The 27123-nt window shown below is 44.0% G+C and overlaps 1 protein-coding gene and 1 long non-coding RNA gene across 4 annotated transcripts in view; one reads left to right on the forward strand and one right to left on the reverse strand.

Annotated features, from left to right (window-relative positions):
- Nucleotides 1-10772, reverse strand: part of LOC138921388 (uncharacterized) — a 34875-nt gene extending 24103 nt beyond the window's left edge. Inside the window, exons 1-2 of one of the 2 annotated variants that reach the window (XR_011433922.1) lie at nucleotides 10641-10772; nucleotides 1386-2455 (exon numbers count right to left, since the gene is read on the reverse strand). This is a non-coding gene — a long non-coding RNA (uncharacterized lncRNA). Of the gene's footprint in view, nucleotides 1-1385; nucleotides 2456-2535; nucleotides 2700-10640 lie in introns of those variants that run through there. The other variant, XR_011433923.1, reaches the window with a different exon arrangement.
- IL2RA (interleukin 2 receptor subunit alpha) overlaps nucleotides 1-25062 on the forward strand; it is an 80457-nt gene extending 55395 nt beyond the window's left edge. The window contains exons 6-12 of one of the 2 annotated variants that reach the window (XM_070254730.1): nucleotides 10586-10777; nucleotides 12905-13015; nucleotides 15251-15466; nucleotides 16682-16762; nucleotides 17140-17211; nucleotides 18479-18545; nucleotides 23157-25062. In XM_070254730.1, coding sequence (XP_070110831.1) covers nucleotides 10586-10777; nucleotides 12905-13015; nucleotides 15251-15466; nucleotides 16682-16762; nucleotides 17140-17211; nucleotides 18479-18545; nucleotides 23157-23181 — 764 coding nt within the window. In that variant the 3' untranslated portion in view covers nucleotides 23182-25062. 2 annotated transcript variants of the gene reach the window in all.
- Nucleotides 25063-27123: the final 2061 nt, after the last annotated feature.

The following is a 27123-nucleotide window of genomic DNA, read 5'->3' on the forward strand; positions in this document are numbered from 1 at the left end:
AACTACTATCCCATCGGGCCGGCCTGCAGATCGTTTCTTTATCAAGCTCTTGATGTACTCCTGTGGCCCTTGTGGAAAGCTTACTAAGCCATCATCCAGAATTTTCTGTGCTTAGTGAGTTATCCTAATGTTCATCCCCAATCTCTATTGTATAGACAGAGGAGAGGAGAGGCACAAAGATGAAGCCGTCTACTCAGAGCTGGCTGGGCTGTGGGTAAACATGACCTGACCTTGATTCACCCACAGAGCAAAGAATCTTAGCTCAGACTCTGTCCACATCCTTTTGAAGCCCCTTCCTTTTCCTTATCTTTCATGTTGCTCACATGGGCCACCAGGGCCAGATGAGCTCTCTCTCACTTCAAACAACATCAGAAAAGAAAAAAAGTCACCTAGCCCACAGCTGTTTTTCACCCACCCACGTTTCCCCCAGCCAAGGAAGTTTTCACTGCATCCTCTCAGCCAGGGGAGGGAAGTGCTGGGAGCGAAGTGCTCTGTAAGAAGGTTCACGGGCTGCTGTCCACAGTCGGGGAGGCGGGTCCTCAGGAAAGGGGCAGAGAGAGAGGGAGGGTGGGCGGTCACCGCCAGCAGTGTGGCTGCAGCTCCAGTGACATCTGGGAGCTTGTTAGAAATCCTCTTAGCCTCCACACTCGCCCCATCGAATCCGAATGTGCCTTTTAACAAGACCCCCAGGCGACTTGTACGCACATTCATGTGTGAAGCACACCGTGCACAACTTAAGCCAGTCTGCCAGGTTGTAGAGAGTCCCACTGAGACGTCATTCTCCCAGATCAAATGACCGCCTGCCCTCCAGTGTGGGTATTTCTGGTTAAGTCCAGGGACATAGACATATCTCAGCGTAAAACATGTTAGTTCTGTTCCCCTTCTAAACACAAAAGGGTAAAAAAGAAAGCGGTAGCTTTATACTGGGGGAGTGGGGTTGGGGGCATACAGCGAAAGGAAATAAAGAGGTGTGAGGACCCCAAATTCAGTCAAGAACCCCTGGTCTGCATGTCTTGCTCCTATCTTCCTCACAGTGCCATGGGGCCGTTTATAGGAGGGAAGAGAGTATCTCATTTCACCAAGTTTCGCACCTGTTGTTTGAAACCCTAGCAGCAGAAGCTCCACAGCTGTGCTTCTGGGAATAGTGGCGAGTGGTTGACGGTCTAATACTGGAAAGGAGAGAGCAGACGCCTGGGGGACAGAAACGCTGATTTCAATCCCGAAATCTGCTGCTGTGTAGCCTGCAAACGCCTAATCTTTCCCTACCTAGCACGAGCAGGGGGAGATGGAGAAACTGAGTCTCCAGCAATCCATGGGAGGGAAAACAAAAAACAAAACAGCAGTGAAAAGAGAAGAGTGCCCTAGGGTCCCTCACCCTAACCAACCTTTCTCCTGTTGGGTGATCTAGTCCAGAGGAAGCTGCCTCTCAGTTACGGTGACTAATGTCAGCCGAAGAAGCCGAAAGCGCCCAAGGAGCATGGCACCTCAGTTGAGAAGGGAATTCCTGGAAGTGACAAATCTACAAATATCCCATGGGAAGATGGACCTTGATAGTATTTCAGAGATAGTGACGGAGGTGGGCTGTGAGAAGGGAGTGCAACATGTGGGATTCTGCCTGTGTCATTCAAATTACCGTTTATAGCAAAAATCTGAAAAAAGATGTGGAACACTTTCCACATCAGAAGAGCTCAGTTTAACTCTCTGCATGCCAGAGCCCTTGGGACTTTCAGGATTAATAATAAGTGCTGGACATACCAGAACCAGAGGGCAAGGCCACATCAATGTACCTCTGAGCCTATGGTAGGACTCGCCTCCTGAGAGTCCCTCTTTCCAAGCTTTGAGCATTTACCCCCATCTCCCAAGACCAAGTTAGAAATCTAAAATTTTTCCTCCACTCCATAGGTATAGATATTTAAAGTGTCCATAGACACTTTAAACACTCTCAGAAGAGAAAATGACATCTAAATCCAGAATTATCCCAATACTTAAAAATTAGAGATAGAAAAGTATTTCCCTTCCCACTGTCTAAAGAAAATTCTGTGTTTGCCTCCTGCGTTTCCAGACCCACCGAGCTGAGAGTTGGTGTGAGGTAGAGCTGAGATCATAAAGCAATTTCTGTTAAAAAGTCAGAGCCACTAGTAGAAGGGAGAAATAGAGCTGGAGAGATGTGTGCAAGAGGAAAGGTGGAGAAAAGCTAGTTTGCTGAATTTCAAGAAAGAATTTTCAGAGTTTTCAGCAAGTGAAACTAGAGAATGAACGACACTGCCATGTTGTGTGGAAAGAAATTTTTAAGTGATAATGCAGAGAAAGAGGATTTAAAGACATTCTGCTGAGTCGTATAAGTGGAATTCTCCTTTGTTACTCCCCTGCAAGACTTCAGGATGGACGACGTATCTTCAATTCTCTTTTTTCGATGCTGTACTTCTGTTTCTTTTTGCCACCATGCTGAGAAGGGCTGAAAAGATCCCAGATTTACTCCTATTAGATTAAAAAGAAACAAACCTCCAGGGTTACCTTCCCCACACTCTCTCCTACCTCCCACTTCTTCAGATGGCGTTTGGAACACCCTTGGCAAGGCGTTCCAGGGAAAAGGATTCTTGCCAACCTCTTTCCTGGTGATTTGCTATAGATCAGGGAAGTTTCAGTGTTTCTAAATTCCAGGAAAGATGCTTTCATGAAAAGAATGTCTGTGGGAGTAAGAAGTTCTGGAACTTCCCCTTGTCCCCACATGATCTCCCTTGATACTCAAGCTAATTTGTGATGACTCTGGAAACTTCCATGGCCTCCATCATCATGTGACTAAAGTGTTCTTAAGGACACAAAGTTGCTCCAAAGGCAATTTGCCTGCCTTGTTTTCAAATTTACGTGTTCTGAAACTTTCCTGGTTTGTGGTCGAGTTATGAGATTCCAAAAGCATGTGAACTCAATCCTTGATTATTTGTACCGATGAATAGTTACAAGAGTTGCTAGGTGTACTTCTTAATGGTTTTTTTTTTTGGAGGTAAAATTACTTACAGTGAAAGGCACACATCTTAAGTGTACAATTTGATGAGTTTGGGCAAATATGCACTCCCATACAATCTGCATTCCATCACCTCACTGCCTCCATCAATCCCCACCCGCGAGGAGCGACCCTTGCTGATTTCCTTCTGTATGCAAGCTTTGTCTTTTCTTGAACTTCATATAAATGGACTCAAACAGTATGTTCTATTTTGTGTCTATCTTCTTTTGTTCAACATGATGTTTTTGAGATTATTTGGCTCTACTCTAACTATTTGTATATGTCTTTTTGTACACATGTGCTTTCACTCCTCTTAGATAAATATCTGGGAGCAGAATGACTGGATCGTAGGTAGGTATGTATTTAACTTCATATAAAAAACCTTGTTTTCCAGAGTAATGGTATTATTTATACTCCCACCGGTAATATGAGTCCAGTACACCTACTTCCTCTCCAACATTTGGCCTTGTCAGTCTTTTATCCATTTTACCCATTTTCTAAAGGACTATTTCATGGTGGTTTCCAATTTGCTTTTCTGGATGTCTAATGATGTTGAGCGCTCTATCACATGCTTACTGATAATCCTGTATCTTCTTTGGAGAAGTGACCATTCAAGCCTTCGCCCACTTATTTACTGAGTTGTTTGCCTTTTAGTATTGATTCATCGTTCTCTATATAATGTGGGCACAAGTCTTTTTGTCAGATATACGTGTTGCAAAGATTTTCTCCCAGTCTATCTCTATCTGTTCTTTTTTCATTTTCTTAGTGTCTTAGGATGAGCAGTTTTTAATTTGCTTTTCTTTTATATTTGGTGCTTTTGGTCCTCTCTAGGAAATCTTTGCCTATCCGTAGCTTGCAAAGCCATTTGTCTTTGTTACTTTAGAAACTCAAGAGTTTTAACTTTTATGTTTGCATCTATAATGTATACATCTAGTGTATGCATCTTTTATGTTTAGATATATAATAAAATTAATTTTTGTGTGAGGAGTGAGGTCCTTTGTCCCTGAACATTTATCCATTTGTTTCAGAAGTGTGTGTTGAGATTTTCCTTCCTTCATTGAATTTCCATGGCGGGTTTGTAAAACAATCAGCTGAATGTACATGTTCGAGTCTATCTCTGGACTTTCTATTCTGTTCCATTATTCTGTTTGTCTATCCTTTTACCAATATATACTGTCTTGGTTACCACAGCTTTATAGAAAGTCTTGATATCAGATGATGAGACTCTTCCAAATTTGTACATCTTTTTAAGATTGTCTTAGAAATTCTAAGTCTTTTGTGTTTCCAAAAAGGTTTTAGAATCAACTTGACAAATTGTGCGTTGAATCTACCAAAGTGTGTCGAGTTTTTTTTTTGCAATTGCATTAAATTTATTGATCAATTTAAGGTGAATTGACATCATTTTTTATTTTTAAAAAAAGAATCTTCCAATCCATAAGCATTGTACATTTCTCCATTTATGTAGTTCTTTAATTTACGTTAGCTATGTTTGAGAGTTTTCAGTATAGAGGTCTTGCCAGTTTTAGGTAAATCTATTCATGAGTATTTTATGTTTTTTGATACTATTGTAAGGAGAATAGTTTTAAAATTTTTTAGTTGCTAATTGGTCGCTTCCAGTATACACAACTAACCACAAATGATTTTTGTGTATTGACACTGCTAAATTTGCTAAGGTCTGGTAGCTATTTTGTAGATTTATTAGTAATTTTATGTAAACAATCAAGTCATCTGTGAAAAACGTTTCTTACTTTGAAATCTACTTTTGATATTAACGCCAGCTTTCTTATGCATACCTTTGCAGACTGTATCTCTTTATATCTTTTACTTTTGTACTTAAGATGGTTCTCTCGTAGACAGCATATAGCTGGGCCCTCCTGTTTTGTCCAGTCTGAAAGTTTCTATCTTGTTTCATTTAGGTTTCATGTAATTAATTACAATATGGTTGGCTTGAAGTCTACCTTCTTGCTGTTTCCTAGTTGTCCTATTTATATTTTTATTCTTCTATTCTTCCTTTTCTCTCTTAATTTTGGCAAACCAAAAAAATATTTTAATAGTCTCTTTTATTTCTTCTATTGTCTTAGCTACACTCTTGTACTATTATTTGGTGATTCTCTAGGCTTTCCAGAATGCACCCTTATCACAATCTACTTAAAGTTAATATTGTACCACTCCATGTATGATCTAAGAACCTTATTATAGAAAAATTCCATTCACCCAAACTTTATACTATAGTTATTACATATTTTAGGTTTACATACACAATAAAACTCACCATACAATATTATTATTTTCATTCTAAACAGTTTTCTCTCAAAGAAATGAAAAGATCTCTGTTTCTAGCTGGTGTAATTTCCACATAGCCTGAAGAATTTGCCTTCGCATTATTTTTTATAATGTAAGTGTGCTGGTGACAAATTCTCTAAGCTTTCATTTATCTGAAAATATATTGATTTCAACCTCATTTTTTTTTTTTTTGAGGAAGATTAGCCCTGAGCTAACTACAGTCAATCCTCCTCTTTTTTTGCTGAGGAAGCCTGGCCCTGAGCTAACATCTGTGCCCATCTTCCTGTAGTTTATACGTGGGACGCCTACCAAAGCATGGCTTTTGCCAAGTGGTGCCATGTCTGCACCCGGGATCCGAACTGGCGAACCCAGGGCCGCAGAGAAGCGGAACCTGTGCACTTAACTGCTGTGCCACTGGGCCGGCCCCTCAACCTCATTTTTGAAAGGTCTTTTCTCTAGGTAAAATTCTAGGCTGGCAGGCTTTTTTTCTTTTAAAACTTTGAATATGTTCTACCATTATTTTCTGGTTTCCATTGTTTCTGTTGAAAAGTCGTTCATCATTCATCTTTTATCCCTTATAATGTGTCCTTTTTCTCTGGCCACTTTTAGGATTTTCTCATTATCTTTAATTTCCAGCAATATGGCTCTGATTCATCTAAGTGTGATTTTCTGTATATCTATCCTGGTAGGAGTTCACCAAGCATCTTGGATCTGTAAGTCAATGTTTGTCATCAAATTTCCGACATTTTTTGGCCATTATTTCTTCAAATATTTCTTCTGCTCCATTCTTATTCTCCTCTTGCTTTGACACTTCAATTAAATATGATAGAATTTTTGATGTTATCCCACAGGCCGCTGAAGCTCTGTTCTTTTTTTTGGAAATTTTTTCTCGTGCTCATCAGTTTTTTATTGATCTGTCTTCAAATTGTGGTTATGCTCATTTCAGATATTTTAATTTTTAGTTCTAGAATTGTCATTTTTTTTATAGTTTTCTTCATCTTCTGAGATATTCTATTGGTTCTCTCATTACAAGCATATTTCTTTTAAATTAGTAACTGACTATTTTTTTTCTTAAAGAGCCAGAGAGTAAATATTTTTGGCCAGCAGGCCATACAGTCTGTTACAACTGCTCAACTCTGCCACTGTGACACAAAAGCAGCCATAGACAAAAGGTGAATGAATGGGCATGGCTTTGTGCCAATAAAACGATTTATAAAAATAAATGGCAGCCAATAGGCAGGCTGTGGTTTGCTGATAACTGCTTTAGGTCACTGAGCACATTTATTGTAAGGGCTTTAAACTCCTTGTCTGATAATTCCAAAATCTGGCTCTTTTGGGGGTCTGTTTCAGTTGACTGATTTTTTTTTTAATGGGTCACATTTTCTTATTTCTTTACATGTCCAGAATTTTTTTAGAACTTGCTGAATATTATGAATTATACGTTTTAGAGAGTCTGGATTACGTTGTCTTCCTTTAAGAGGTATTGGATTTTGTTCTGACAGGCAGTTACATTACTGGTGCAACCCTTTGTCTATCAGGCTTGGTTTTAGTCTTTCTAAGGGAGGGGGGGTCTGTTTTGGTTTTGAAACTTGTCCTGGGGATGTCTCTTCCTTTGGAGAAGGATTGGCAAACTATAGCCTATGGGTCAGATGCCTGTTTTTGTACCTAAAATTTGGTATAACTATTTTTCTCTCAGTCCCCAGAGCAGGCAGTTGGTACTAGATCTCACTGAGTCCTGCTCTGTTCATGAGCCCTGCTCCGGGCTCAGAACCTGTGGGGTACCCTCATGCATACTTTTAGGGCCTCCTTGCACAGTGTCCTCCTCTCCAGAACCCTGCCCCACCAATGCCAGCCATGCCAGCAGCCTAGAACTCTGATTCTTTTTTTTTTTTTTTTTTTTGGTGTGGAAGATTGGCCCTGAGCAAACATCTGTGCCAGTCTTCCTCTATTGCGTATGGGACATAGCCACAGCATGGCTTGATGAGTGGTGCGTAGGTCCACACCCAGGATCCGAAACTGTGATCTCCGGGCCACTGAAGCAGAGTGTGCAAACTTAACCACTACGCCACCAGGCTGGCCTCAGAACTCTGATTTTTTTCCTCCTCAGATCAGTGAGACCACTACTCTCCTTGGGCTCCACTTTGGTGCTACCTGGCAAGAAAGTGTCCCAGGAAGGAAGCCATGGCAATGGTGGGGCTCACTTCCTGTGTGCCTCTCCTCTCAAACAATGTCGTGCTGCGCTGTCTGCTTTCAAGTGCCTGAAAACACTTTTTCCACACATTTCGTCTGGTTTTAAAGTTGTTTTCAGCAGGAAGGTCAGTTTTGGCACCAACATTTTGTCATGGCTGGAAGCAGAAGTCCTCACTGGTTTTTTTTCCTTCAATTATTTTACCTAGCTCAGGGACCGTCCGTCGTGTGCTTCTAAGTTGTTGTTGTTGGTTTTAATAGACTTTATTTTTTAGAGAAGTTTTAGGCTCACAGTGAAACAGAGCAGAAGTTGCAGAGGTTTTCCATATACTCCTGACCTCACACATGGGTAGCCTCCCCCATTATCGCATTATCAATGTCCCCCACCAGATGGTACCTTTGTTACAATTGATGAACCTACATTGACACGTCGTCATCACCCAGAGTCCACAGTTTACATGACGGTTCACTTTGATGTACATTCTATGGGTTTAGACAAATGTGTAATGCCATGTATCCACCATGATAGTGTCACACAGAGTAGTTTCACTGCCCTAAAAATCCTCTGAGCTCCACCTGTTCATCCTCTTCTCCTCCCTAACACCTGGCAACCACTCATCTTTTTACTGTCTCCATAGCTTTGCCTTTTCCAGAATGTCGTGCAGTTGGAATCATAAAGTACACAACCTTTTCAGACTGGCTTCTTTCACATAGTAATATGCATTTAAGTTTCCTCTATGTCTTTTCATGGCTTGATGGCTCATTCTGTTTATGCTGAATGATACTCCCTTGTCTGGATGGACCACGGTTTATTTATCCATTCACCTACTGAAGGACATCTTGGCTGCTTCCAGGTTGGGGCAGTTATGAATAAAGCTGCTCTAAACATCCATGTGCAGGTTTTTTGGGTGGACATAACTTTTCAACTCCTTTGGGTAAATACCAAGAAGCATGATTGCTGGATTGTACAGTAACAGTATGTTTAGTTTTATAAGAAACAGCTCAGCTGTCTTCCAAAGTGGCTGCACCATTTTGCATTCCATCAGAAATGGACGAGGTTCCTCATCCTCCGCATCCTCACCAGCACTGGGCGTTGTCAGTGTTCTGAACTTTGACCGTTCTAAAGGCGTGCAGCGGTATCTCATTGTTGTTCTAGTCTGAATTTCCCTGATGACATATGATATGGAGCGTCTTTTCAGATGTTTATTTTACGTCTGTATATCTTCTTTGGTGAGGTGGCTGTTAAGGTCTTTGGCCTGTTTTAAAAATCACGTTGTTCATTTTCTTATTGTTGAGTTTTAAGAATTCTTCGTATATTTTGGGTAACAGTCCTTCATCAGATATGCGTTTTGCAAATATTTTTTCCCAGTCTGTGGCTTGTGTTTTCATTCTCTTAACAGTGTCTTTTAAGAGCAGAAATTTTTTATTTTAAGGAAGACTAGCTTCTCAATTCTTTCCTTCATGAATCATACCTTTGGTGTTGCATCTAAAAACTCGTCACCAAACCCAAGGTCATCTAGACTTCCTCTTGTGTTATTTTCTAACCGTTTTATAGTTTCACGTTTTACATTTAGGTCTGTGATCCATTTTGAATTAATTTTTGTGAAGAATATAAGGTCTGTGTCTACATTCACTCTTTTGCATGTGGATGTCCGGTTGTTCCAGCACCGTTTGTTGAAAAGATTATCTTTGCTCCATTGTATTGCCTTTGCTCCTCTGTCAAAGATCAGTTGACCTATTATGTGCCAGGTGCTTATCTTAGTATGCTATTTCATATAATCTTTAAAATAAATTAGTAAAATAATTATTATGCCCATTTTACAGGACAGGAAGCCAAGTGTTTGATAAATGAAAACAACAAAGCCATATAGCTAGTAAGCTGGCAGTGCTAGGATTTAGAAAACCATCTTCCTCCCCTTTCCGCCATGCTGCCTTTCTGCCTATTGTGATGATTATCATCACGACCAGAATTTACTGAGTGCTGACGTTACATGTTGCTCTACAACTGCAGGCCCGCTGAGCCATTCAAATTGCTTTTCTTAGTCCCTTCTTGGTTAGAGGTGCGGTGAACTCTCTGCGTTCCCCTCACCTTCTGTTCTTGGCGGTTCCAGGAGTGTCCTGAGTCTTGCATGCGGTGGTCTCCAGGATGCCAAGAGGCTGGGCAGACTGTAAGGGCACAGAGGAGCTTCACGCCAACCTGAGTGATTAATAAGCAATGGGCAGACCGTCCTCAGGCAGCAATGAGCGCAGTAACCTGCCCGGATCTTCCTCCGTGCCTGTCCCGGTGGATGGAGAGCCTGGCTGTGGGAGAGAGCCCTGCTGTCTCACCTTTTCCTGTTTCCTGTCACCCTCCCTATCCACTTCCTTCATCCAGCCTGTGGTTTTTCCTAAAGTGGAATCTTTTCAAGCAGGAGCTCTTGTTGCAAGATATGCAATGGAATCATTTTTCTGACTAGACCAGTGCCTTTTTCCCTTAATAGTTGGGTATTTGGCCACTTCTTCGAGTGTCCTTGCTGGGAAACCAGTGTGCACTTTCCGGGCTAAGAGAGGTCAGGTCTTCACGGTGTGAGAAGGAATTTGATAACCTCAGAGGTGGGCAGCTGAGTGAGAAACACACTTCCTGCCTGCCAGACTGGGTGAAGCATTTCCATATATTTCTCAAAAAAATGGTACAGAATCATTAACTACAGAAGGCCTGACAATGCTTATTTCTTGAAAGATATTTCTCACGGACACATTTTGTCCCTCAATTAAATTTACACGGCTTTCCTCCCTCCCTTTCCTCCCATCCCTTGGTCCTCCTCTCTCTTTCTATAGGTACTTGCTCAGCACGAGGCATATTCAGAGTAAAACCTCCCCCGTTTCTATTTGGTTAGTTTGAACTCTATTGCAGTTTGCAGAGGATCTCGGTGGGAGGTAAATTTTGAAACGTCTCTGATACCAAGCTTTCTAAAGACCAACGGCAACAGCCTCAGCTTCTTTCTGGAAAAAAGTGGAGTCTACATAAATGCTTTAAATAAGGCAAAGAGGTGTGCGGTTAAATCATCACATGGTGAAGGAGAGGAGTGTTTGACTAGAACCTCCTGAATGCCTTTCTGTGCTGCTTATTTGCAGAGCTCTGTGAGGACGACCCACCGACTCTCAGACACGCCACGTTCAAGGCCCTCACCTACAAGGTCGGCACCCTACTCAACTGCAACTGCGAGAAGGGCTTCCGCAGGATAAGCAAAGGGTCTCTCGCCATGGTTTGTAAAGGAAACTCGAGCCACTCTTTCTGGGAACAGACGTGTCACTGCGTCCGGACTTGTAAGTCTTTCCTTTTGTACCTACCAAGGGACAGAGAAGAACGGTAGCAAAGGGTGAGACAGAACTTCTGCTTCTGATCACTCAGCCCGACAGCCCCATCCACCCAATAACTAATTTCAGTGGTGCCTGGAATATTCATTCACTAGATAAATATTTAAAGAGTGTCTCCTAGTTCCAAGGACTGGTCTGGGCACTGGGGAGACCCCAAGGAACTTATATTTTAGAGGAAGAGAAGGATCAGCCATTAGACTAATAATTACTGAACAAGTAAAAAATAATTCTAGTTCACAAGAATGTGAATAGACTTAATTCCACTGAACTGTATGCTTAAAAATGGTTACTATGGTGAATCTTATATTGCGTATATTTTATCACAATTTTAACAAAATAAAAATAAAAATAAAAAAAGAATAGTCAAGCTGAGCCTATATAAAGAATATACAAAATAATAACAATTCTAGCTGGGACGTCTACCTGTTAGGCTGAATTAACTCTTTTGTGTTTTGCTTTACAAAGCTCACACCTCATATCACCCTTCTCCTGAGTGACGAAATGTACTTATCCTAGCTCCCCGTCCAGTAACACACAGCGTGAAAGCCTGACAAGTTGCGTGGCCCCTCTCCCATCTCCTTTCAGTGACCATCTCTGCAATCCTAAGGAAGGAGTTCTGAGTAGAAAAACAGAGGCAACAGGAGAGGTGTTCCCTCCCTGATGAGGGTAAAAAGGGAATAGAAGCTCAGGCTACTGAATTCGAGAGTCTCATCTGTTGCCAACATTTTTCTCTCTGGGTGCCCAGGGGCCTTTGGGGGATTTCTTGAGGGGGAAATATATTGTCAAAGAGAAAGCATTGTCAGTCCAGGGCCTTCCCCAGCCCAGTGGCTGGAACTGGCATTCCAGAGTATGAGGAATATGCCCTCAAGACCCCACACCCCCAGAAGGTTGCTGTCTCTTGTCCTAGTCCTGCAAAGCCCTCGCTGGGCTGGGGGAGGGAGGAGAATAACCACCCACAGACAGGATGGACTGGTGCGTGGGCGAGGCTCGACGTTAGCACAAGGGAAGGAGAGAGGCAGAGGAAGTTGTTCACTTCAAGTTTCTTTATTTCTGGGCTTCAAAACATGGCTTGAGGGTCTCAGGTCCCTCGATGCCGGAAGTGCTTGGAAACACCAGTAAACCAAGGGTCCCAAACTTCATCTTTGCTGGTGAGGGCAAGCAGAGATGGCAGAGCTGCTAGCTCGGATATTGTAGGCGGGTTGCTCCCCAGAGTGGAATTTGGAGGGAATGACCCCCAAGATCATTTCTAAATGGGTTTCTAAACCTAAGTTGATCTGATACTACGATTGTGCCGTTGAACTTCTGCCCACTCTGTGATATCAGAATGTGGTGAATAGATGTGGTTTCATCTGTTTTGTTATTTCTTAACCCTGGAGACGTGCTGGTGAGCTGCAGTGACTTCGACCCACCCAAACTATGGATGGACTGCAGAGTTTTGAGATCGCTGCTCTGCTGAAGCCCCCCCACCCCCCCTTTTTTCCCCAGCAGATCCCCTCCCTGGCCCTAAGCTAGAATCTTGATCCCGCCCTCATTACGAGCCCACACTCAACTCCTTTGCCAAACTCTTCACGATAGAGAGGAGTGTTGTAGGAGAGGTTTTCTTGTCATTGTTTTAAGATTACATCTTTCTGACTTTTAAATGAACTCCTTTGGGGAAACAAAGGGGTCGGTAGATTGTTGAGTCAGATCACCCCTCATGGCCATCACACACACCCGTGCTCCATGTTGACACAGTTGATGGCCAGAATGGAGCCCCTTGTGGGGAGACACACATACACAAAAAATTCCACCTGAAAATCTTTCAGTTCTTTCCAAAACATGTTGTAGGCCACTGTCATTACACACATGCTTACCAACAGGCCATGTAATGGGCTGGGCGTGAGCAGGCCCCACTGAGACTGCCCCAAGGGCAGGGTTTGTGTGTGTGGCTCGTCTTTGTAACCCCAGCACCCCAACATTGCTTCACATCTCACAGGCACTAGAAGGACACTCTATTTAAGTAAATGAATACGTGAAGAGTGTTTTCTATTTTAAGCATTTGTGAAGTTATTTGTTTATTCCATCAATACTCTCTAGCTTCTAGGAAGACAGAAAAACAAGTTACTCCTAAACCTGAAGAACAGATGGAAGGGAAAACCACAGAAATGCAAAGCCAAACACAGCCCATGGACCCAGTTAACCTTCCAGGTAAGAGGTGAATCTCAACAACTGTTGTCTGACTGACTCCTGGGAACCAATCCTTCTCTTGCAGGTATATGATGTGTTCTCCAAAAGAGGAAAGTCTGTCCACTGTCCTCTCCTCTAGGGGTACCATGTGGACAAGAGCTATTGCATAGCATTTGCAGACTGTTTGCTCAGCATTTCAAGCTACCCTTACAGCCGCGAACCTGGGCTCTGGGCTTCTTCCTGGTTTGGGAGCTGGCCAAATAAAATTCAGCTCAGCTCAATTCATTTCAGTTCAATTCATCTCAATTCAAAGGGCATGTGTTGGGACTAACTGTGCCAGGCACTGCTGACAGAAGGTGCAAACATGAGTAGACGACAGTCTGCGTCCTCAAGGAAACACTCTGTGTTTTCCCCTTAAGTATAAGATAATGAACTGCCAGTAAAGCAAGATGTGTCTTGCGAACAGAGTTGTAAAATGTGCTGGGCCATGCTGGGGAGTCTGGAAGCTGCAGATAAAGACCTCCTAGCTGATGGGCCATGGATGACTGAGAACCATGACCACCCCATAGCTGCCACAACTTTCCAGAATGAATCATGTTGAAGTCAAGTCACCACGTCAGGAAGAAATAGAGCTTGTTAGGAACACCTGAGCTTTTAGGGCACCAGCTGACCTTACAAGACCCTACAGTCCTATGCTAATTTTATAACCTTACAAAGAACTTGAGCGCCTTATAGATACTCACTTGAGCTTCACAAGCCAGTGAGTCAGGGAACAGGAGTCTTACTTCAATTTACTCAAGAAATTGAGACATGGAGAGGTTAAGAGACTCGGCTAAACTCACCTAATGTAGGAATAAGACCTCAGGTCTCCTGAATTAGACTAAGGATCTTTCTACTGATTACTGATTTCAAATCAGTTTGAATTTATTGGCCGTTTCCATTACTTTTGCAAAAAAAAAAAAAGATGAATCCAGGGGTATTGTGGCAACATGTTTTTATCCATTTAGCCCTCCAACTTTGTACTGGAGTGGGGTTTCAAAACACATGTAGTTGTTTGTTTTTCTCTGCTCCTCCCACATTACCCTCCACGGTTATTGAAAGGTTTCTCAAGAGGTCACTGTTTGTTGACTTTACTCAAGAGATGATCAGCCGGCTCCAGCTAAGGCAAATTTCACAAACTGTCTGAATTTGGATGTTTTCTTTTGAAAGAAGCAAACCCAATTCAAACAAGTTCACACAGTTATGGACTTTTACCAGCTGTAACAGAAATTTTATTGTGAGACTCAATCACAAGTTCAGTATGATTTGCAAGGTGCTACTCTAGAGAAGACCGCCTGGGACAGGACCACTCAGCTTCCTGCTGAGGTAGAGGGGTTATATGAGGTACTTGTGAACGTTATGTTGAGAAATCAGGTTGTGGAAGGTCTGGAAGGTCAGAACATATGTGTAGCTTCATGTGTCTGGGGATTGAGGGTACATGTGGTTCCATATGTCCAGACTGCGGGTAGAGTGTGGAATCCTGAGATTAAATTGGGGCGGGACAGGATCTCTGGGGTTAAAGGTCAGTCAGGCTTGGGTTGCAGTTGGGTGAGTGGAAAGTTACTGGGCATGGGGAATTTTCAGAGACCTTGACAGGGCTCATGTAGGGTGAACTTCAGGCATGGCTTGATCAGAGGTGAGATTTCATTTCCCCAAGGTTCTCTCAGCCCTTCCCTCCTCTTGGCTTTGGCTTTGTCCCCAGTCTTTCTGCCATGGTCCCGAGATGACCACCAGCCGCAACCCGAGGATGTGCTTCCTCACTTAGCAGTGGAGATCCAAGGTGGTCTTCACACTTCATGAGCCCAAATTGGCTTGAGCCTGCCCTTATCCCTCAGCTGAGCCCACCTTTCTCACTCCTGTCCACTTATCAAAACCCTCACCATCATCAGAAGTACTTACTCATTCCTCTGTGTTCCCACAGCAAGCGCCTGCTCCTCAGCTATAATACTCAGCACATTCTGCCTTCCTATGTCTTTCTTACCCAGTCCACTGTCTACTCCTTGCAGGAGTAACTGAGTCTTTGTGCCTTCTCACAAAGTGCCCAGCAAAGTTCCCTGACACATAGGTATTCTCAATACATATTGCTTGCATGAAAGAAGGAATGAATGAATGAACGAAAAAATAAGAACCAAGGTCCAGTCTCCAGGAAGAGGCAACTTGGATTCACTCACAGTGCTTTCCCCAATTTGCCTTCAGAATTTCCTTTCCCTCCTCCAGGTCACTGCAGGGAGCCTCCGCCCTGGGAACACGAAGCTTCGGAGAGAATTTACCATTTTGTGGTGGGGCAGACAGTTCACTACCAGTGCGCCCAGGGATTCAGGGCCCTACAGAGTGGTCCTGCCAAGAGCGTCTGCAAAATGATGTGTGGGAGGACAAGGTGGACACAGCCCCAGCTCAGGTGCACAAGTGAAAGCAAGAACAGTGAGTTTGCAGGTATGGTGGCGGCTTCTGGGGTCCACCACCTTGCCTTTTCCATCAGGCTGACCAGGATGCAATTCTTGACCCAACAGCTTTACCCAACAGCTATGTGACGTGGGGCAAGCCGCTTAATGTCCTTGGGCTTCTGTTTTGTCTCATTCTAGATAATAGACTAGATAAATTCTAAGGTCTCCATCACCTAAGGTCCCCTCTACCCTGAGTGGGGATAAAAGCAGGAGACAGAAGAGGAGGAAAGATCTTCAGATGCCTCCTCACTGGTGATAATGCTTTCCCTTTCCTAGCTGATCCTGAAATTCCGCTTCTTCCTCAAAGCTGCCAAGATGTCCTCTCGTTCAAAAGGGAAAGTCCAGCCTGCTACCCACGCCTTTCTAGTTTACTGACACAGAGTGTGAACCCATTATTTGCACAGTGCTGCACTGTTGGCATGTTCCTTCCCTTTGTGTAATTCCCACCTGAGCTTTGCTAAGAGTGCAGATGTGTAGGAAACAGTCTTACTCAAGCACAAACACAAACATACACTCATTCGTGCTTACATACAACACACCTCTATTGAGGTCTTCTTCTGCCATTACTGTCAATCATATTATTTCTACAATCAAAGTCACTTACATTTAACCATAAGTATTACTGGTTTCTTTGCTCACCACCATTTCTCATATGCCATATCTTCCTCTTGGGTTCTTTGAGGATGCTGTTTGTTTCCCATAGCCTGCCTCCAATGAGCCACACTACAGCTCAGAGCATGTCCATGGCTTCCTTTATAAAAGGATGGGGAGGCGGGGAAGTGTCCTGGGGAACTGACAACACTCAGGAGGAATGGGGACCCTGTCACAGAGAAAAGCAACCCTTCTCTGCATTTCTACTTCATCTGATGGTTCACTGGTATTTGTATTATTATGACCTGTTTCCAAGCCACAGATGGAAATCAGGGCTGAGTAGGAAGCCTGGGGAGAGGGGTTGCTTGGAGTTCCATGGAAAGCCAGGACCACGGTTAGAATTCCCTCTCAGCTCTGCTGGGGCCACTTACCCACTTCCCTGTGACCCTGATGCAGAGCCCCGTCACGTAGCATCCCCAGATAATGTGCCCATAACTGAGATTCACGCCTCAGCTAGTGTGTCCAGGGTCGGCTGAGGAGACGGTTCGGGGTGGATGTGCGACCCTCACAATCCACCTTCGGTTCCACAAGCATCACTTACTCTTTCCTCCAGGTGACAAAGAGCTTCAAGCAAGCACTGATGCTTCTCCTGGGAGTGAAACGTCCTGTCCCCTAATAATGACAGGTACCACAGGTACGGCCAGTTTCCATGAAGATAAAAGCTTGGCCATTAAATCATAATGCAAGAAAGGGAAGACAGTTCGCCTGGAGCAGCCCCTCCAGGAGATGGGCCAGAGCGGCCCCGCGGGTGTGAAAGATGATCACGCATCTGCACGTGACCCCCAGTGCTCAAACACATTTACAGTAAGCGTCAGAAAGAGGAGAAACGAGACTGAGGGCAGCATGTCGAGGCAGAAGGATGAAACGCTTGCCCACAGCCTCCTCTTGTCTCTCACATCCCTTCCATCAATCTCCGAGGGTCTAGCTCGCTGGGAAGCCCTGACTCTCTGCAGCCTGCGCAGTCCGATAATTAGCATAAACTCAGCCTCTTCCTCTCTCTCTCCTGCACAGATTTTCAAACACGTACAGAAGTGGCTGCAACCACAGAGACGTTCATATTTACAGCCGAGTATCAGATGGCAGGTGGGTAGCGGTCACTCCTTTTGTTGACAAAATGTGCCCCAGATGGACTGTGGGACATATTGCTTGGTGGGTTGCTGGGTTAGTTAGTTTAAAATGACCCCCTCCTTATATAATGTTTATAAGAGTAAAAGACTAATCTAGATATTAACCTAACTCAAAATCGCAGTAATCAGTTATAGTAAGTTGTGAGTGAAGTCTCAAACCAGCCCAACTAGTTCCCTCTAACTGTACCTTAAAGGATAAAAATACCCCATGGCCATGTGTGAGGGGTGAGGTGAGGTGAGAGAGAACGGATGCCATATAACCAGGGGCAGAGAGAAAAAACATTCCAGAAACATTACAGTTGTTCCTTGGAGAGGGGACAACAGGCTTTGGGGTGAGTGGGGATGGGAGGAGCTCATAGAAACAGAGAGTAGAATGGTGGTCACCACACTGGGGGTGGGGCAAATGGGGAGATGTTGGTGAGAGGTACAAACTTCCAGCAAGAAGATGAATAAGTTCCGAGGATCGAATGTACAGCATGGTTAACAACAGTGTATTGTCTACTTGAAAGTGGCTAAGGCAGTAGATCTTAAATGTTCTCACCACACACAAAAAAAGTGGTAATTATGTGATGTGACGGAGGTGTTAGCTAACAGGATTTTGGTGATCATATCGCAAGATATAAGTGTATCAAATCATCACACCTTAAACTTACACAATGTGTATGTTAATTATATCTCAATTAAGCTGGAAAAAAAAAGAAAAACAGGCTTGGAGGTACATCTAAGGTAGATAGGTAGCTCACTCGAGTGCCACAGGAAAGCATCATTTGAACACTTTCAAGAGATGCTAATGTGTTTATCATTTATCTTTATATTTCGACGTTTCTTTTACTGTCCTGAGCCTCACTCACAGCCTCCTTAACAGAGGCCTGGCCTCTGAATCATTCTCAAGAGAGTGCCTGTCAGTTCCCTGCCCCCAGAAAGAGGCAGAGCCACTGAGGACAGGCGCCTGCCCTTTTCCGTCCACACCTCCCCAGCCCTAGCCCTCGTCCTTGGTCCTGTCCGGGAAGGGCGCTGCATCCTGTGTTCTGAGAAGGGAAAGCAGAAACTGGAGCACCCACCTCTGCAGGAAACTCCTGCTGGGGGGCGGGGGGTGGGGGGGGGGGGTGGGGGGGGGGGGGGGGGGGGGGGGACGACAAGGACTACAACAGGCCGGGACTTCTTCAGCCTGCTCTGCGACCCAGCCCAGGCGCACCTCTGCTGAACTGCTTCTCTGTTGACAGTGGCCGGCTGCATTCTCCTGCTGATCAGCATCCTCCTCCTGAGCGGGCTCACCTGGCAGCGAAGATGGTGAGTCCCATATTAGCAAAGAAGCCCCTGCCCAAGCTAGCGGAGGAAGCCCGGGGTAGGAAAAGCCCCTGGGCGGAGACCCCTTCGCCCCAGCCCGCCCCATTCTCCTACTAACCTCCAGCAGTCTGGGGAGTAGGAGGGAGAAGCGGCCAATGCACGCATTCCCAAAGAGTCGATCAACAAGAATTAAAGCGGCAGGGAAATGGGAAAGCAAGGAAAGCGAACATTTGTTGAGCGCCTACTGTATCCCAGTCTCGACACTTGGGAACATTATCACAACCTATCTTCTCAGACACCTTTAGAATAACTACAGCTTAGACAGATGAAGCAATGCAAACAAGATTGCACAGCGGAGGCCAAAACGGCAACCTGAAACTAGAGCGCAAGACCCTTCTGCCTCATCGCCTGGCTACAAGGAAGCCAGGGGCAGCATCCACCCGAGCTTTTCCTCCCCTGCGCTCCCCACCCCACTGACTGCAGACACTCACCCAGGGCCCCCCAGACCGCGAGTGTGACCCATGTGTGGCCTCATTTGCTTAATTCGGATTCTCAACCCTGGCTGCAGATTAGACAAACAGGAGAGATTTTTTTAAAGATTTTATTTTTTTTCCTTTTTTCCCCAAAGCCCCCCGATACGTAGTTGTGTATTCTTCGTTGTGGGTCCTTCTAGTTGTGGCATGTGGGACGCTGCCTCAGCGTGGTTTGATGAGCAGTGCCATGTCCGCGCCCAGGATCCGAACCAACGAAACACTGGGCCGCCTACAGCGGAGCGCGAGAACTTAACCACCCGGCCACCGGGCCAGCCCCCAGAGATTTTTTTAAATACCAATGTTGAGCCCCAACCAGAATCTCTAGGGGTGGGCCGCAGACATCAGTACTTTTTTTTTTTCAATTGAGATAAAATTCATCATTGTAACCATTTTAAAGTGCATAACTCTGTGGTTTTTAGCAATGTTGTGCATACATCACCACTATCTAATTCTGGAACACTTCCATCCCCCTCAAAAGAACCCTGTATTTCTCAATTCCCCATTCCCCACCCTCCTCTACCCCCCCCCCCCCCCCCCCCCCCCCCCAGCAACCACGAGTCTACTGTCCATCTCTGTGGATTTGCCTGTTCTGGACGCTTCATATAGATGGAATCATGCAGCATATGACCTTTAGCGACTGGGACCTTAGTACTTCCTAAAGCAGCTCAGATGCATCTCATGCTTGCTCATCCAGTTTCAACAACTCTGCACTGGGCCAGTGGTTCTCAGACTGGAGAGGGCGTCAGAGTTTCCCAGCGGGCTTTTAAAACATATGGCCCGGCCCCACCACCAGAGTCTCTGCTTCACAGCTCCGGGTGGGACCTGAGAATCTACATCTCTAACAAATTCCAGGTGACACTGATGCTGCTGGTCCAGGGACCACACTTTGAGAACCTGCACTAGACTAACGGTATTCAGGATCAAGAGAGTGAAATCATTTCACCCCCCGCCCCCCACCCCACACAAAGGCCAATTTCTCCCTCCCTTAGACAGAGGACTACAGAGACCTAACATGTCAGTCACTCTCTCAACCATCCAGGATATCCCCTACCACCCAGAGTGCACTCTGGCCAACGCGGATATAAACTCCCCAGTAAGACCCTGAGAAGATGCAGACTCACCCCCCAAAAACCAAAGCTCTTAGATCCTATAGTTAGCCCAGCCAGAGAGAAAGCATCAGATTCCTTCCATTTTTATACTGATCATCAGGCTTATGATATATTCCTGATTTCCCTTGTGTGAATTGAAAAGTACAAATTATTGCAACACAAAGGATAAGCCCTCTAGGGTTATTATATTAGGAATTATTCATCTACCTGGCAGTCTACCCATTTCTCTGTGGTGTTAGCTGACTCCCAAGGTGTTATTTTAGGATTATGAGAGATGAAGGATGTCAAGTGCCCAACGCATTGCAGGTACTCAGTGCTTGTCAGACTTTCTCCTTCCTTCACTGACGAGACTCAATACCTCTCAAGGATGTTTCCATTTGGTAGCTTAAAGACCCAAAGCCTTCAGACACAAAGGGGTAAAGCTATTTGGCAGTGGTAAAGGCTTGGAGTCTATGTTGTGAAACAAAGAATGGCCCGAAACTGTGGGTTCCCACAAGCTCTCTCAGAATTGCAATCTCCCAGGAGACTCAAACACTTATTTATCTCAAGCTGACTCCCGCCAGGGAGCTAGTCCCAAATCCTTCCTAGAATCTAACGTCATCTGATAACGCCCTCTTGTGGCCAAACAGAAATCCCACATGTGATTTTTTTTTTGGAGCAATTACCGGGAACCAGTGAAGAGCGGTAGGTGGCTGATACTGGCTCCTGAGACCAAAAGTCGAAATTGCAGGAATTTTGTGAACTGTTTTTAAGCATAGGCATTATTAAAAGTTAAAGTATATAAACATGATTAAATTATATTAAAAGCAAAGTTAGCAAATACTCAAAATTAATCACTTTCTACTTATTTTACTACATTTGAGTGCTGTCTTTGTTCTCAGGGTGATTTACATCTGTTGTATCTGTATCAGGGAAATACCAGATGATGCTTTGCTACCGTACAGCTCTTCCCAGCTCTGTGTTCCATGGTGTCACTCTGGCAGCTCGAAACTGGACCGGGTGGGAGTATTTATGCCACGGAAACAGGCAAGCTTTTCAGAGAGCTGGTTGTTAAGCCTTTACCAGCACGCCGCTGCTCAGAGCCTTGCTCCGTGGGAGCTCCCAGCAGGGTAGAGAGGAACCAGATGTGCCTGTGGGCTAAGTAAGAGCTGAGAAAAGTCTGGGACTGTACTGCCCAATATGGTAGCCACTAGCCACCTGTACACATTATGTTTAAACTTAAATAAATGAAAACAATTAAAAATTCAGTTCATTCGTTGCAGTAGCCACTTGTCATATGTTCAGTAGCCACATGTGGTTACCATCTTGGATAACACAGATACAAAACATTTCTATCATCACAGACAGTTCTTATAGTACGGCACTGGCTAGAAAACAGGAATTTCCAATTCATGAAAATCACTCAGCACAGTTAGTTGCTATTATTATTCCTTTTCTGCAGCTGTTGTCCTCCATATGGTTCAAATAAACTTTGTGGAATATCTCCTATGTAGATGTAGGTCAAGGGCATAGACTTGCATTTAGAAGTTGAATAAGTTCTAGGGCTCTAAGGCTCAGCGTAGTGATCAAAGTTGACAATACCGTGTTATGCATTTCAAAGTTGCTAGGAGACTGGATCTTAAATGTTCTCACCACAAAAAAGAAATAATGGTAATTACGTGACATGTGAGAGGTGTTACCCAACGCTATGGTGGTAATCACTTTGCGATATATAAGTGTATCAAATCAACACATTATACAGCTTAAACTTACTCAGTGTTATATGTCAACTATATCTCAATTTTTAAAAAAAACTATGACCTTTGTGCCAGGTACTTGCTAGGGGTCCAAGGATGAATGCAAATGGTCCTGCACTCAGGAGCTTACAGACCAGTAGAGGAGAGGAGAAAAAAATGGAGATTTTAAATAGAATTTGTTAAAGCCTAAGATTGAGATGTTGTAGGAGAAAAGAGAAAGGACACTCACCCCTATGAGGGGCAAGTTGATGGTGCCTGAAATGCCTAAGGCCAGATAGAGAAAGGCAGGAAATGGCTGCTGGGCAGTGGAATGTGAGGAGAGATAAGGCCATGTGAAGAAGCATGACAACGTTTGGGAGAAGTCAAGCAGTTCTGAACGCTGGGGTAGGGACAATCTTGCTGTATGGATGGACAGTGACCAAGTCATGGAAGATCAGGCCAGACTGAGGGGCTCAGACCCTATCCTGAGGGCATCAGAGAGCCACAGAAGCTTTACTTATGGGGCAAAAGGTAGCACTGGCCCTTTGAATAGAGGCTACAATAGAGGCTGGATTTAAGGTGGGTAATACTGGTAGCAGTTTGATTATGTTATGATGGAATAAATCCACACAGGAGACAATGAGAGCATGAAGTAGGTCCGTGGGCATAAGCTAAAAAGGAGGAAAAGAATCCGGAAATAATAGGAGAGGTCACATTAGCAGGATTTGGCAGCTGATTGGAAGTGAGGGTTAAGGAAGAGGGATGACCCGGGGACGACTCCACGTTTTAGAGTGGGACCGTGGGACCCTGTAGTCACTATACCCAAGGATAAAGCGTAAAGTGAGGATCCGGAGGAAGATACCCCTTGGGGATTAGCCCCAAAGCAGAGCCCCTCCTGTAGTCGGTTCCCTGAGACCCACTCAGCCTCCACACCTGTAACCACTTGGTGCTGGAGCTGCCAGGGAAATGGAAGGGCTCTCTCGGGCTCTTTCTCAGATCCACCCTGCCGCACGATGATTGAATTATCACACTGTAAGAACCACAGGGCAACCAGTCTTGGCCCCTGGAGGGATGGAGAGGCCTGGAGGTCAGATTGCAGCCTGTGGGAAGGTAACAGTGTCCTGGGGTGTAATTTAAAGTTAGCAGGTCAGTGCGGGCTTATGTTGAATGTTCTACTCACATCGGTTTAGGGTGGGGACCACGTTTGTCTTGGTGCTGCATTACACCTATGACTACGACTTAGTTTTCTCACTACAGGAGGAAGAGTAGAAGAACCATCTAGAAAACCAAGAGTGGTAAGAAGCCAAGAACAGCCCACAGACATCATGGAGCACAAGCAAAATCAAAGAAGTTAAACACTCACCCAAGAGGCACCTCCTGTGATCCCCTGGGTTTTGGAAAGCTCAGAAGTCGCATCACAGAACACCAGGCACTGTGACCCCATCGTGAAGCCAGCTCTGTAGAATCACTGAGCAAGCTCAACCTGCTTCTAAGCAGCAGTTCCAAGGTCACTGGAGGAGCAGGGAGGAACAACAAGAACTCTCGGTCTTATTTTCATGTATATGTGTTCATTAAAGCTTGACCTCATGGAACCCTCTCCACACCATATATAGTATAAGGAAAAGTAGCTTCATGTTAATTTCTTCCCAACTTCCCAGTTGGGAAATCTCAAGGAAAACCCTAGCACTAATGTAAATAGACACACACACACACTCCCCACCTTATGAAACTGGACCTTCTCTGTGATCCACATAGATCCTTTCCCAGCCTCCGGTTGACCAGCCCATCTTCCTGGTAATATTTCTTAATGAATACTCTCTAAGACCTCTGGACTGGTAAGGCGGAATCTTTTCGTCCTCAGCTCAGTCCTCTAAATGAGCTGCCTCCCACTGAGCCTTTGATTGTAAATTTCTAAAGAACAGAGGCCATGGCAGAATAATCTTTGGGTAACACCAAATGAGGGCAACCAAGCCCTTGGAATTGTAGAGCTTCCATATTTGAAAGGATTTTACTGGAGTTAATGTCAGGAAGAGAAGGATAAACTAGGTCCCAGGCAATAAATTATACCTGTCAAAAAACTTTCCCTGGACATTACTAATAGGCCTCTTCAAGAGTCCGTTTCTTTGAGATTGGTATAAATGATACTCTGAATTTGGCCTGCACGAATTTGATGTTTACAGACAGACACACGATGTGCAAATGTGTATATTTCCAAATAAGTGTCATAAAAACACTGATAAGGGAGCAATACATTTAATGTTTATAGAAGGAAGGAAAGAAGAAGGAAGTGAGGACAGGAGAGGGAGATCATATTGACAGAATGTAACTGTGGAAAAGGTCACACCAGTGGTCCCCAGGCTGTTAGCACAACGTTTAGCAAAGCAGCATCACCTGGAGGCCTTGTTAGAACACGTATGGCTGGGCCCATCTCCAGAGTTTCTGAGTCTGCAGGTCACATTTCTAACAAATTCTAAGTGATGCTGGTGATGCTGGTCTGGGAACCTCACTTTGGGAACCACTGGGTTATACCTCTCCATGCCCACCCACCTCCACTCCTACTGGGAAAGTCAGCTTCAGGTGCTGATTTCGGTGAGCGTTATTGTTCCGTCTCTTGGGTAAAATCTCAATCCTCCAATCAGTTAACTCAGATGTCCCAGTCGAACAATCAATGAAAAACTTAAACCAGCAGCCAGTTTTCATTCCTGAAAGGGCAGGAAAGTGTTATGACAAAGGTGGGCAGGTGTTAGAAGGTCCATACCCAGATTAAAGAACCATTTTCTGTCCTTTCTGTGACAACCAAGTACAATCCAGATTCCATTGTCAACATCCTCCTTTCTAAGTACATATATGTTTTCTGGGTAAACTAAAATGAGAGGAATCTCAGATCAGAAAAAAATTTTTTTTTAAATCTTATTTATCTTACTTGAGTAAAATTAAATTGAATAATTATTACTCATTTTGGGGGAAGGAGGTCTATGAGATCAAAATTTTTTTCATAATAATTAAGATGATATTTACTTTTATCACTCTTATTCTCTTGTAAGCATATGGTAGAGTTTTCCAGAAGCTACATGATATGTGATGATGTCATTGCTCTGATCTTAACACATAGTGAGTTTATTACTATTGTTTAGAAAAGAATTAATAAATAATATTTTTTAAATTTCTTGGTTTTAGTGTCTGAATATGTTAAGTATTGCTGGATATGACTACATAAACAAAAGCTCTTTGGGAGCCTCAACAGTTTTTATTCACGTACAGAGGTCCTGACAAATAGTTGGCAAGCACATCATCATTGGTCATTTCAGAAACGCAAATCAAAACCGCAGTGAGATACCATGTCATGCCCACAAAGATGACTTTAAGCCAAAAGGGGAAAAAAAAAAAAAAAGGAAAGTAACATATGTTGACAAAGATAGAGAGAAATAGGGACCCTCATACCTGGCTGGTGGAATGTAAAATGGTGCAGCCACTGCGGAAAACAGATTGGCAGCTCCTCAAAAAGTTAAACATAGAGTGACCATATGACCTTGCGATTCCACTCCCAGGTATATACCCAAAAGAGATAAAAACCTGTGTCCACACAGAAACTTAGACATGACTGTTCGTAACAGCACTATAGCCAAATAGCCAAGAGGTGGAAACAACCCAAACGCCCATGAGTGGACGAATGGATAAGGAAATTGTAGTAAATCCATATATGGCAACATCATTCAGCCATAAAAATGAATGGAGAACTGGTACATGCTACTATGTGGATGAGCCTCAAAAACAGCATGCCAAGTGAAAGAAGCCAGACACAAAAGGTCACGAGTTGTGTGATTCTTTTTATATGAAATATCCAGAGTGGGCAGCTCCAAAGAGACAGAAGGTAAGTTAGTGGTTACCAGGGGCTGGAGAGGGTGATTACTTAATGGGTATGGGGTGTTTTTCTGGGATGATAAAGACAACAACATTGTGACTACACTAAATGCCACTGAACTGTATGCTTCGTAATGGTTAATTGTACGTTATGTGAATTTCACCTCAATTAAAACAAACAAACAAAATGTCCTGAAACTAAAATATTCGAGCACCGCTGGTTCCATTCATGATTCTCAACGAAGGATCCTCAGCTCACAGTGGAGGGCCAGGGTCTTCCTGAAGTTTTTATAGTGACTGACTTACTAGTATTCTTTTAAGTGAGTTATTATTAAGACTCATGAATTTTTTTTTCAAAAACTGAAATTAACTTATTACTAAAGCATACTGAAGACCCCGATTCAGTATTCTATTGAGATCATGAAATTTGCATAGCTTCCAGGAAGAATGCTATTATTTATAAATTACTAGAACTGTCTTGGGTTGATTTTGGTTTTTGATTGCTAGCATTCTCACAGCTAAATTTTAAATTACTGTCAGGATTTGTCACACTGGGGTTGTGTTTGATGACTCCCAACATGCACATGTCATAATCAGTTTAACTTGTTATGGGTTTTCCGGCTTATCTACAATGTACAGCGATAGATCTTTGCATCATTTGTGTTGTTGGCTTATAATTTTCAACTAAATAGGCTTTAAAGCATGACTGTGTTCTTGTTTAAAAATAACCATATGACTTCCAGTTTCCAGTCTGGCATATGAGGAACTTGGAAACCATCACCCCCATCCTAACAAGAAAAACTCTGAACAAACTGAAAATCAACAACTCTTCTCAGATTCATCAGAGAATTGAAGTCACAGGGCGAACGTCTGTCCCCAAGTTTAAGAGACAGACAAGTGGAAACAGAGAACCACAGTTGACTGGAGCAGAAGCCCAGGACAGACCCTGGGGTAGCACCAGGGCAGGGACCCCTGCACTGATGGATCGCCAGAGGATCAGTGTGGACAAACCTGAGAGCTAAGAGCTCCAGGGCTCCCAGTCATAGGAGCCCCTACACTTTTACGAGTTTTATCTCTGGGAAGTGTTCCAGGTTCTCACTGTGGAGATCAGAGGAAAATCCCCTCATGCTTTCAGTGGGGGAAGGGGAAAAGGAACCATTTTGAAATACACCTGAGAACTCTGTTCTCCTCAACAAGGCCCATCCTCAGGAGAAACTATTTTCTTGACTGTCTTGGGTTTTACCAGAACCTAACCAACCAGAGGGAAGGGAAACATGCAACTCCAGTCCCCTCTGGCCTTCCCATCCCCCCTGAGGGGCAGGGGTGGAGAAGCACAGCCACAGGCTCACTAACAGGCCTAGTC

Source organism: Equus caballus, chromosome 29, assembly GCF_041296265.1.
Source record: "Equus caballus isolate H_3958 breed thoroughbred chromosome 29, TB-T2T, whole genome shotgun sequence".
Classification (NCBI taxonomy): Eukaryota; Metazoa; Chordata; class Mammalia; order Perissodactyla; family Equidae; genus Equus; species Equus caballus.